This window comes from Perna viridis, chromosome 14 (assembly GCF_037379345.1).
Source record: "Perna viridis isolate PV_CMFRI_1.1 ecotype Kerala chromosome 14, ASM3737934v1, whole genome shotgun sequence".
Classification (NCBI taxonomy): domain Eukaryota; kingdom Metazoa; phylum Mollusca; class Bivalvia; order Mytilida; family Mytilidae; genus Perna; species Perna viridis.
In genome coordinates, this window is record NC_142458.1 from 4678730 (window position 1) to 4689916 (window position 11187).

The 11187-nt window shown below is 35.2% G+C and overlaps 8 protein-coding genes across 8 annotated transcripts; 6 read left to right on the forward strand and 2 right to left on the reverse strand.

Annotated features, from left to right (window-relative positions):
* Positions 1-112: 112 nt before the first annotated feature.
* LOC148597824 (histone H3) lies at positions 113-1799 on the forward strand. The gene has a single exon (XM_088560595.1). It carries the CDS (start codon positions 752-754, stop codon positions 1160-1162), a length of 411 nt encoding a protein of 136 aa, XP_088416721.1. The 5' UTR covers positions 113-751; the 3' UTR covers positions 1163-1799.
* A 1527-nt stretch (positions 1800-3326) lies between these two features.
* Positions 3327-3688, forward strand: LOC148597825 (histone H4). Its single transcript, XM_088560619.1, has one exon. The coding sequence runs from the start codon at positions 3327-3329 to the stop codon at positions 3636-3638; it is 312 nt and encodes a 103-aa protein (XP_088416745.1). The 3' UTR covers positions 3639-3688.
* A 589-nt stretch (positions 3689-4277) lies between these two features.
* LOC148597826 (histone H2B) lies at positions 4278-4655 on the reverse strand. The gene has a single exon (XM_088560611.1). The coding sequence runs from the start codon at positions 4653-4655 to the stop codon at positions 4278-4280; it is 378 nt and encodes a 125-aa protein (XP_088416737.1).
* Positions 4656-4793: 138 nt separating this feature from the next.
* Positions 4794-5479, forward strand: LOC148597827 (histone H2A). Its single transcript, XM_088560602.1, has one exon. It carries the CDS (start codon positions 4910-4912, stop codon positions 5285-5287), a length of 378 nt encoding a protein of 125 aa, XP_088416728.1. The 5' UTR covers positions 4794-4909; the 3' UTR covers positions 5288-5479.
* Positions 5480-5669: 190 nt separating this feature from the next.
* On the forward strand, positions 5670-8589 carry LOC148597828 (histone H3). Its single transcript, XM_088560592.1, has one exon. It carries the CDS (start codon positions 6309-6311, stop codon positions 6717-6719), a length of 411 nt encoding a protein of 136 aa, XP_088416718.1. The 5' UTR covers positions 5670-6308; the 3' UTR covers positions 6720-8589.
* Positions 8590-8881: 292 nt separating this feature from the next.
* Positions 8882-9243, forward strand: LOC148597829 (histone H4). The gene has a single exon (XM_088560620.1). The coding sequence runs from the start codon at positions 8882-8884 to the stop codon at positions 9191-9193; it is 312 nt and encodes a 103-aa protein (XP_088416746.1). The 3' UTR covers positions 9194-9243.
* Positions 9244-9832: 589 nt separating this feature from the next.
* Positions 9833-10210, reverse strand: LOC148597830 (histone H2B). Its single transcript, XM_088560612.1, has one exon. It carries the CDS (start codon positions 10208-10210, stop codon positions 9833-9835), a length of 378 nt encoding a protein of 125 aa, XP_088416738.1.
* Positions 10211-10348: 138 nt separating this feature from the next.
* On the forward strand, positions 10349-11034 carry LOC148597831 (histone H2A). The gene has a single exon (XM_088560603.1). It carries the CDS (start codon positions 10465-10467, stop codon positions 10840-10842), a length of 378 nt encoding a protein of 125 aa, XP_088416729.1. The 5' UTR covers positions 10349-10464; the 3' UTR covers positions 10843-11034.
* The last annotated feature ends 153 nt before the right edge of the window (positions 11035-11187 follow it).

Consider the following 11187-nt stretch of genomic DNA (forward strand, 5'->3'; position numbering starts at 1 on the left):
TACTGGAAAAAAATTCATAAAGAATCGATCCGAACTAAAACATACATACATACATACATACATACATACATACATACATACATGTTACGTCTGGTCAGAAAAGTTTAATTTTTTTTTGATTGATATCAGATTTTTTTTTGGTCTTTCACTCCTTTTATCATTGTTGTGCGTTAGAATATTTTAAATACAAGATGCATAAACTTCTTACAAAGTATTAAGTTAGATCACATCTTTCGAAATATTTAATATTTATTTTCCTCTTATTTTAGTATAGTATTAATTTATACTTTAAAAATATAAATATAAAAAAAACGTTACAGTACACATTTTCCTTTTATTTTTTGATAGATTTTGTTTTTTTTTTTTTTTCAACTGGAGCTCAACATACATGTCACTGTAATTCTGAATAAAATTTACATGTGTCCTGATGTTGATGACATTTGTATTCTTTTTTTTTTTTTTGGTAATTTTTTGCTTTTGTTTTTACAATAAAATTAATAGCAATAATTATTTTTGTTATTCTTTGACATATCACTACCAAAGCTCTACCACCAGACAAAAATTGTGGATTGAAATTTTTATTTCTTTTGTCCAATGAAAATGCCTGAATCGCAACCAATCACAATGCCTTTTATTATTCTGCGTAACCAATAATTCTTAACTTTTCAAATTTGCGGGTTAACAAAATTAGACCTATTACGGGATTTCGGGTATCACAGTCTAAGATTGTTGAAATCATACATCGTTCGTAATGGCTCGTACAAAGCAGACCGCACGTAAATCCACCGGAGGAAAAGCTCCAAGAAAACAACTTGCCACCAAGGCTGCTCGTAAGAGCGCACCTGCCACAGGTGGAGTCAAGAAACCTCACAGATACAGGCCAGGAACTGTTGCTCTGAGAGAAATCAGAAGATACCAGAAGAGCACTGAGCTCCTCATCAGAAAACTCCCATTCCAGAGATTAGTCAGAGAAATCGCCCAGGACTTCAAGACTGATCTCAGATTCCAGAGCTCTGCTGTCATGGCTCTTCAAGAAGCTAGCGAAGCCTACTTGGTCGGTCTTTTCGAAGACACCAACTTGTGTGCCATCCACGCCAAGAGAGTCACCATCATGCCAAAGGACATCCAACTGGCCCGAAGAATCCGTGGAGAACGTGCCTAAAATGTGAATTTTCACATATCAAAAACGGCCCTTTTAAGGGCCACCTAAATATTTCAAAAAGATTCTTATATTTATGTTATATGTATTATTCTGCACAGTCAGAACTAATTGAAGATAGCCCCCCCCCCTTTTATCCAAATGAATTGACTTGTAATAATTTTCTTTTTTTTTTAATACAAAATGTATAAAAAAAAATCGCATACGATTAATATTAATAAGTATTGAAATGGCAAGTATGACTACTTGCGAAAACATAAGTAATATTGATAAAATACACATATACCAATTTAAGAAACTGCAATACACAAATATGGCCTAAATAGTTATATTATTCCCATTTCATTTTACTATCCTCAAGTAAATGTGAGCTTTTGGTAGATCACAATTGTGCATGTAAAGTTATTTATGTGTTTTGCTTCAAATTCTCCCCTTAAAATAAACACATGTCAACTATTACACACTACAAACATGTATATATGTGTATGAACTTTTTTTAGAAGTTCTGAACATTGCTCACTCCATATATCTTTACAACTTGTTAAACAATGGTATTAATATCATTTATCTCCTAAGACCTAACACTATACACAGTTCATAGTGTGTGTGTAGCATATTTACTCTTACTTAAACAGCAAATGCTTCAATTGAAAAAAAATCATGTACATGCAATACACCCTTCCTAAAAGCTAGTTATGATCCAAATATTTAATTGGCCATTTGTAAATTTGTACAAAAAAAAATTATTTGCATGATTACAAATCACACTATACATTTCTGTTGAAGTGGCAGAATACTACTCCAAGTACCATGTTTGAATACCATGCTCTCAAATGTTATATTAGTCGAAACTCCTTATTTTTGTGATGAAATATTGGTATTGGCAGGATGGAGGAGCATACAGTCCCAAACATAAGCCAAAATCATATCATATCATATCCTATCATTTCATAATGTTTGATATTTTAATCCCAGTTCTTACTTGATCATCCTTCAGATATTTGAATGTTTACTGTACTACACATTGGCACAAATAATAACAAACATGTTTTTTTTTTGGGCTCTTCATAATACACTCAACCAAATGTCACATAAGTATGGAAACTTATTTGAGCACAATGTCATATATGATGCATACCCACAAATGTAAACAATTGAAAGAAATGAATTATGTATAGCAAATGATGATTAAAAACTTGATTTTTTTTTTCTTTCTTAGTGTTCAGACCTGCCAAAGATATATATATCATAATGTGTAATCTGTCCAACAAATACCTAGTTACCCAGAATTTGAGCATAGAGTATATGATATAGTTCAAGTCTTGGCACAATAGCTCATTAAATTTGTCAGACAGGCTTAACGGTTGAAATTGCCACTTAAAATAAGACTTGTAACGGACTTTTGCAAAGGACGAAAGTCCCAAACTCAAATTGTCTCAAAACTTGAACTAAATCTAAGAAATGGATGAATGAACTTTCAAAATAAACAGAACTGAGAAGCTTTATATGCTGTGTGTGCAAGATGCAAAAATTATATCGGCTCTTATTTAATAAGACAGATATATTTCTTCCATATGACAAGGGTTTACTTGGACATTTATTTGCTTAGAACATTTCAGTCTGTTAAAGCTGATCAAGGACAACCCCTTCTTATAAAATATGGCAATTCAGCTTGCAGACTTATAAATATTTCATGATTACAATTATTTGCATATCTTCTATTCGTTCAGAGTAATTCCACATCATGTGCACCTCTGTATCTATGTGTTTAAAATTGGAACTAAAGTTAAACTCAATTTATAAAGAACATTTACTATTATACAGCCACGTATTACAACTTGCAATTCATTTTCAAATAAAAAAGAGAGCATTCATTAGTTTTTAAAAAATACTTTTTTTCACAATTTTGAGTGTATAATCATCATAATTTGTAATCAGCATTTTTGAAAAATATTCTTTGTTTTACATTGTATTCCCCCCTTTTTTTGTTTGTTTACATTATTTTCCCTCCGATTAACCAAAGATTATTTGTTATAGTATTAACCAATGGTCGCTTAGCTTTGTAAAATCAAGGTAGCTTTCTATCACGGTCGCGTTATTTGTTTATAGTCGATTTTTTTGCCGTCCACTTGCCATTCTACTGATCAATTTCACTCAGTAAGTCAACATGTCTGGACGTGGTAAAGGAGGTAAAGGACTTGGAAAGGGAGGCGCTAAGCGTCACAGGAAGGTGTTGCGTGATAACATCCAGGGTATCACAAAACCAGCTATCCGTCGTCTTGCACGAAGAGGTGGTGTCAAGCGTATCTCTGGACTTATCTACGAAGAGACCCGTGGTGTGTTGAAAGTTTTCTTGGAAAATGTTATCCGAGATGCAGTCACATACACTGAGCACGCCAAGAGGAAGACCGTCACAGCTATGGACGTTGTCTACGCTCTGAAGAGACAAGGACGTACCCTTTACGGATTCGGAGGTTAAACAGCTTCCTACAGAACATACAATAACGGCCCTTTTCAGGGCCACCAAAATCCTTCAAAAAGATTCTTATATATGATATGTTACATGTAGTTGCCAAAATTTAAGTACAAATGTATAAAATATACGTATCTATAAAAGCTCCCCCCCCCTCCCTTTTCTTTTTTTACCCACCAAAAATAAAAAAATAAATTCTCACAATAAATACTTATATGCACAACCCAAAACACCAAATTAACGAAAGTTCACATTATGGTATATTTATGAAAGACATCTCTACAATGATCAAACTAACATTATATTTACTGTCAGGAATTTGAGTACTACGATAATAATCGTACTGCAGATTTAGTTTGTAATTGGTGCCTTATAAGACAACGTTATAATATTGATACTAACTAAAGTGTTATTTTTCTTTGTATTGGTATATGACAACATAAAGTGTGATTTTTTTTTTTTTTGGGGGGGGTGGTGTTTCAATGTTATAATGTTTATAGTACACGGGAATATGTCAATATTTTCTGTAGTAAAACGGGTAAGTTGAGGTATGTGCTACTGTTATAACATATCAACATAAGAATCTTTTTGAAATATTTTGGTGGCCCTGAAAAGGGCCGTTAATATTAGACTGCTACTGCTAGTCTACTTGCTGCTGGTGTATTTGGTGACAGCTTTGGTGCCTTCGCTGACAGCGTGTTTGGCCAATTCTCCTGGCAAGAGGAGACGGACAGCAGTCTGGATCTCCCGAGATGTGATGGTTGATCTCTTGTTGTAGTGAGCCAGACGTGAAGCTTCAGCGGCGATTCTCTCGAAGATATCGTTGACGAAGCTGTTCATGATGGACATAGCTTTGGAGGAGACACCAGTATCTGGGTGAACTTGACGGAGAACTTTGTAGATGTAAATTCCGTAAGATTCCCTTCTTCTCCTCTTCCTCTTCTTGTCACCTCCAGCCCGTGCGGCTTTAGCCTTGGTGACGGCTTTCTTAGCTCCCTTTGAACCTGTTGCTTTTGGTGGCATGTTTACTCGCTGACAATAATTCAGTGAATACTGTTGTCATACAAGTAAATTTTGTATTTAAATAACACGAGTGGATTGAAATATGTTTCTTAACGCGAACCTCGCGGAAAACACCATTACTACTCTCGATAGGACGATCTCACTGATTGGTTCATATTTTGTGCGCTTGTTCAATCCGTTTCGTCGTATAAAAGGGAAACTTGGCCAAAACGTGTGTTATTATTTTTGTTTGAATTCGAACAAGTCATAACACAATGTCAGGACGTGGTAAAGGTGGAAAAGCTAAATCTAAGGCCAAGAGCAGGTCGTCCCGTGCTGGACTTCAGTTCCCAGTCGGTCGTATCCACAGACTGTTGAGGAAAGGCAACTATGCTGAGAGAGTTGGTGCTGGAGCCCCTGTCTACCTCGCCGCCGTTCTTGAATACTTGGCCGCTGAAGTATTGGAATTGGCAGGTAATGCTGCCCGTGACAACAAGAAGAGCAGAATCATCCCCCGTCATCTCCAATTGGCCATCAGGAACGACGAGGAATTGAACAAACTCCTTTCCGGTGTTACCATTGCCCAGGGTGGTGTACTGCCAAACATCCAGGCCGTTCTCCTGCCCAAGAAGACCCAGAAGGCTGCCAAATAAACAGTTTCGTTCATTGAACTATCATATACAACGGCCCTTTTCAGGGCCACCAAAACTTTTCAAAAAGATTCTTACGTTGATATGTACTTGCAGTACGCAAAACACAAACCAAGCTAGTGCCCCTACCCTGTAGTACTATTGTATTTTTTATGATATTATTCTATATGCACGTTGATAAAATATAACCACAAAGTAAAATTTTAACAGAAATAATCATACTAATAAATTCCACTTTTTACTTCTAATTTCTATAATACTTAATATATTACATACTGGAAAAAAATTCATAAAGAATCGATCCGAACTAAAACATACATACATACATACATACATACATACATACATACATACATGTTACGTCTGGTCAGAAAAGTTTAATTTTTTTTTGATTGATATCAGATTTTTTTTTGGTCTTTCACTCCTTTTATCATTGTTGTGCGTTAGAATATTTTAAATACAAGATGCATAAACTTCTTACAAAGTATTAAGTTAGATCACATCTTTCGAAATATTTAATATTTATTTTCCTCTTATTTTAGTATAGTATTAATTTATACTTTAAAAATATAAATATAAAAAAAACGTTACAGTACACATTTTCCTTTTATTTTTTGATAGATTTTGTTTTTTTTTTTTTTTCAACTGGAGCTCAACATACATGTCACTGTAATTCTGAATAAAATTTACATGTGTCCTGATGTTGATGACATTTGTATTCTTTTTTTTTTTTTTGGTAATTTTTTGCTTTTGTTTTTACAATAAAATTAATAGCAATAATTATTTTTGTTATTCTTTGACATATCACTACCAAAGCTCTACCACCAGACAAAAATTGTGGATTGAAATTTTTATTTCTTTTGTCCAATGAAAATGCCTGAATCGCAACCAATCACAATGCCTTTTATTATTCTGCGTAACCAATAATTCTTAACTTTTCAAATTTGCGGGTTAACAAAATTAGACCTATTACGGGATTTCGGGTATCACAGTCTAAGATTGTTGAAATCATACATCGTTCGTAATGGCTCGTACAAAGCAGACCGCACGTAAATCCACCGGAGGAAAAGCTCCAAGAAAACAACTTGCCACCAAGGCTGCTCGTAAGAGCGCACCTGCCACAGGTGGAGTCAAGAAACCTCACAGATACAGGCCAGGAACTGTTGCTCTGAGAGAAATCAGAAGATACCAGAAGAGCACTGAGCTCCTCATCAGAAAACTCCCATTCCAGAGATTAGTCAGAGAAATCGCCCAGGACTTCAAGACTGATCTCAGATTCCAGAGCTCTGCTGTCATGGCTCTTCAAGAAGCTAGCGAAGCCTACTTGGTCGGTCTTTTCGAAGACACCAACTTGTGTGCCATCCACGCCAAGAGAGTCACCATCATGCCAAAGGACATCCAACTGGCCCGAAGAATCCGTGGAGAACGTGCCTAAAATGTGAATTTTCACATATCAAAAACGGCCCTTTTAAGGGCCACCTAAATATTTCAAAAAGATTCTTATATTTATGTTATATGTATTATTCTGCACAGTCAGAACTAATTGAAGATAGCCCCCCCCTTTTATCCAAATGAATTGACTTGTAATAATTTTCTTTTTTTTTTAATACAAAATGTATAAAAAAAAATCGCATACGATTAATATTAATAAGTATTGAAATGGCAAGTATGACTACTTGCGAAAACATAAGTAATATTGATAAAATACACATATACCAATTTAAGAAACTGCAATACACAAATATGGCCTAAATAGTTATATTATTCCCATTTCATTTTACTATCCTCAAGTAAATGTGAGCTTTTGGTAGATCACAATTGTGCATGTAAAGTTATTTATGTGTTTTGCTTCAAATTCTCCCCTTAAAATAAACACATGTCAACTATTACACACTACAAACATGTATATATGTGTATGAACTTTTTTTAGAAGTTCTGAACATTGCTCACTCCATATATCTTTACAACTTGTTAAACAATGGTATTAATATCATTTATCTCCTAAGACCTAACACTATACACAGTTCATAGTGTGTGTGTAGCATATTTACTCTTACTTAAACAGCAAATGCTTCAATTGAAAAAAAATCATGTACATGCAATACACCCTTCCTAAAAGCTAGTTATGATCCAAATATTTAATTGGCCATTTGTAAATTTGTACAAAAAAAAATTATTTGCATGATTACAAATCACACTATACATTTCTGTTGAAGTGGCAGAATACTACTCCAAGTACCATGTTTGAATACCATGCTCTCAAATGTTATATTAGTCGAAACTCCTTATTTTTGTGATGAAATATTGGTATTGGCAGGATGGAGGAGCATACAGTCCCAAACATAAGCCAAAATCATATCATATCATATCCTATCATTTCATAATGTTTGATATTTTAATCCCAGTTCTTACTTGATCATCCTTCAGATATTTGAATGTTTACTGTACTACACATTGGCACAAATAATAACAAACATGTTTTTTTTTTGGGCTCTTCATAATACACTCAACCAAATGTCACATAAGTATGGAAACTTATTTGAGCACAATGTCATATATGATGCATACCCACAAATGTAAACAATTGAAAGAAATGAATTATGTATAGCAAATGATGATTAAAAACTTGATTTTTTTTTTCTTTCTTAGTGTTCAGACCTGCCAAAGATATATATATCATAATGTGTAATCTGTCCAACAAATACCTAGTTACCCAGAATTTGAGCATAGAGTATATGATATAGTTCAAGTCTTGGCACAATAGCTCATTAAATTTGTCAGACAGGCTTAACGGTTGAAATTGCCACTTAAAATAAGACTTGTAACGGACTTTTGCAAAGGACGAAAGTCCCAAACTCAAATTGTCTCAAAACTTGAACTAAATCTAAGAAATGGATGAATGAACTTTCAAAATAAACAGAACTGAGAAGCTTTATATGCTGTGTGTGCAAGATGCAAAAATTATATCGGCTCTTATTTAATAAGACAGATATATTTCTTCCATATGACAAGGGTTTACTTGGACATTTATTTGCTTAGAACATTTCAGTCTGTTAAAGCTGATCAAGGACAACCCCTTCTTATAAAATATGGCAATTCAGCTTGCAGACTTATAAATATTTCATGATTACAATTATTTGCATATCTTCTATTCGTTCAGAGTAATTCCACATCATGTGCACCTCTGTATCTATGTGTTTAAAATTGGAACTAAAGTTAAACTCAATTTATAAAGAACATTTACTATTATACAGCCACGTATTACAACTTGCAATTCATTTTCAAATAAAAAAGAGAGCATTCATTAGTTTTTAAAAAATACTTTTTTTCACAATTTTGAGTGTATAATCATCATAATTTGTAATCAGCATTTTTGAAAAATATTCTTTGTTTTACATTGTATTCCCCCCTTTTTTTGTTTGTTTACATTATTTTCCCTCCGATTAACCAAAGATTATTTGTTATAGTATTAACCAATGGTCGCTTAGCTTTGTAAAATCAAGGTAGCTTTCTATCACGGTCGCGTTATTTGTTTATAGTCGATTTTTTTGCCGTCCACTTGCCATTCTACTGATCAATTTCACTCAGTAAGTCAACATGTCTGGACGTGGTAAAGGAGGTAAAGGACTTGGAAAGGGAGGCGCTAAGCGTCACAGGAAGGTGTTGCGTGATAACATCCAGGGTATCACAAAACCAGCTATCCGTCGTCTTGCACGAAGAGGTGGTGTCAAGCGTATCTCTGGACTTATCTACGAAGAGACCCGTGGTGTGTTGAAAGTTTTCTTGGAAAATGTTATCCGAGATGCAGTCACATACACTGAGCACGCCAAGAGGAAGACCGTCACAGCTATGGACGTTGTCTACGCTCTGAAGAGACAAGGACGTACCCTTTACGGATTCGGAGGTTAAACAGCTTCCTACAGAACATACAATAACGGCCCTTTTCAGGGCCACCAAAATCCTTCAAAAAGATTCTTATATATGATATGTTACATGTAGTTGCCAAAATTTAAGTACAAATGTATAAAATATACGTATCTATAAAAGCTCCCCCCCCCTCCCTTTTCTTTTTTTACCCACCAAAAATAAAAAAATAAATTCTCACAATAAATACTTATATGCACAACCCAAAACACCAAATTAACGAAAGTTCACATTATGGTATATTTATGAAAGACATCTCTACAATGATCAAACTAACATTATATTTACTGTCAGGAATTTGAGTACTACGATAATAATCGTACTGCAGATTTAGTTTGTAATTGGTGCCTTATAAGACAACGTTATAATATTGATACTAACTAAAGTGTTATTTTTCTTTGTATTGGTATATGACAACATAAAGTGTGATTTTTTTTTTTTTTGGGGGGGGTGGTGTTTCAATGTTATAATGTTTATAGTACACGGGAATATGTCAATATTTTCTGTAGTAAAACGGGTAAGTTGAGGTATGTGCTACTGTTATAACATATCAACATAAGAATCTTTTTGAAATATTTTGGTGGCCCTGAAAAGGGCCGTTAATATTAGACTGCTACTGCTAGTCTACTTGCTGCTGGTGTATTTGGTGACAGCTTTGGTGCCTTCGCTGACAGCGTGTTTGGCCAATTCTCCTGGCAAGAGGAGACGGACAGCAGTCTGGATCTCCCGAGATGTGATGGTTGATCTCTTGTTGTAGTGAGCCAGACGTGAAGCTTCAGCGGCGATTCTCTCGAAGATATCGTTGACGAAGCTGTTCATGATGGACATAGCTTTGGAGGAGACACCAGTATCTGGGTGAACTTGACGGAGAACTTTGTAGATGTAAATTCCGTAAGATTCCCTTCTTCTCCTCTTCCTCTTCTTGTCACCTCCAGCCCGTGCGGCTTTAGCCTTGGTGACGGCTTTCTTAGCTCCCTTTGAACCTGTTGCTTTTGGTGGCATGTTTACTCGCTGACAATAATTCAGTGAATACTGTTGTCATACAAGTAAATTTTGTATTTAAATAACACGAGTGGATTGAAATATGTTTCTTAACGCGAACCTCGCGGAAAACACCATTACTACTCTCGATAGGACGATCTCACTGATTGGTTCATATTTTGTGCGCTTGTTCAATCCGTTTCGTCGTATAAAAGGGAAACTTGGCCAAAACGTGTGTTATTATTTTTGTTTGAATTCGAACAAGTCATAACACAATGTCAGGACGTGGTAAAGGTGGAAAAGCTAAATCTAAGGCCAAGAGCAGGTCGTCCCGTGCTGGACTTCAGTTCCCAGTCGGTCGTATCCACAGACTGTTGAGGAAAGGCAACTATGCTGAGAGAGTTGGTGCTGGAGCCCCTGTCTACCTCGCCGCCGTTCTTGAATACTTGGCCGCTGAAGTATTGGAATTGGCAGGTAATGCTGCCCGTGACAACAAGAAGAGCAGAATCATCCCCCGTCATCTCCAATTGGCCATCAGGAACGACGAGGAATTGAACAAACTCCTTTCCGGTGTTACCATTGCCCAGGGTGGTGTACTGCCAAACATCCAGGCCGTTCTCCTGCCCAAGAAGACCCAGAAGGCTGCCAAATAAACAGTTTCGTTCATTGAACTATCATATACAACGGCCCTTTTCAGGGCCACCAAAACTTTTCAAAAAGATTCTTACGTTGATATGTACTTGCAGTACGCAAAACACAAACCAAGCTAGTGCCCCTACCCTGTAGTACTATTGTATTTTTTATGATATTATTCTATATGCACGTTGATAAAATATAACCACAAAGTAAAATTTTAACAGAAATAATCATACTAATAAATTCCACTTTTTACTTCTAATTTCTATAATACTTAATATATTACATACTGGAAAAAAATTCATAAAGAATCGATCCGAACTAAAACATACATACATACATACATACATACATACATACAT

Excerpts from the sequence above, each read along its gene's own strand:
- LOC148597824 (XM_088560595.1), top strand. The coding sequence starts at position 752 with ATGGCTCGTACAAAGCAGACCGCACGTAAATCCACCGGAGGAAAAGCT.
- LOC148597825 (XM_088560619.1), top strand. The coding sequence starts at position 3,327 with ATGTCTGGACGTGGTAAAGGAGGTAAAGGACTTGGAAAGGGAGGCGCT.
- LOC148597826 (XM_088560611.1), bottom strand. The coding sequence starts at position 4,655 with ATGCCACCAAAAGCAACAGGTTCAAAGGGAGCTAAGAAAGCCGTCACC.
- LOC148597827 (XM_088560602.1), top strand. The coding sequence starts at position 4,910 with ATGTCAGGACGTGGTAAAGGTGGAAAAGCTAAATCTAAGGCCAAGAGC.
- LOC148597828 (XM_088560592.1), top strand. The coding sequence starts at position 6,309 with ATGGCTCGTACAAAGCAGACCGCACGTAAATCCACCGGAGGAAAAGCT.
- LOC148597829 (XM_088560620.1), top strand. The coding sequence starts at position 8,882 with ATGTCTGGACGTGGTAAAGGAGGTAAAGGACTTGGAAAGGGAGGCGCT.
- LOC148597830 (XM_088560612.1), bottom strand. The coding sequence starts at position 10,210 with ATGCCACCAAAAGCAACAGGTTCAAAGGGAGCTAAGAAAGCCGTCACC.
- LOC148597831 (XM_088560603.1), top strand. The coding sequence starts at position 10,465 with ATGTCAGGACGTGGTAAAGGTGGAAAAGCTAAATCTAAGGCCAAGAGC.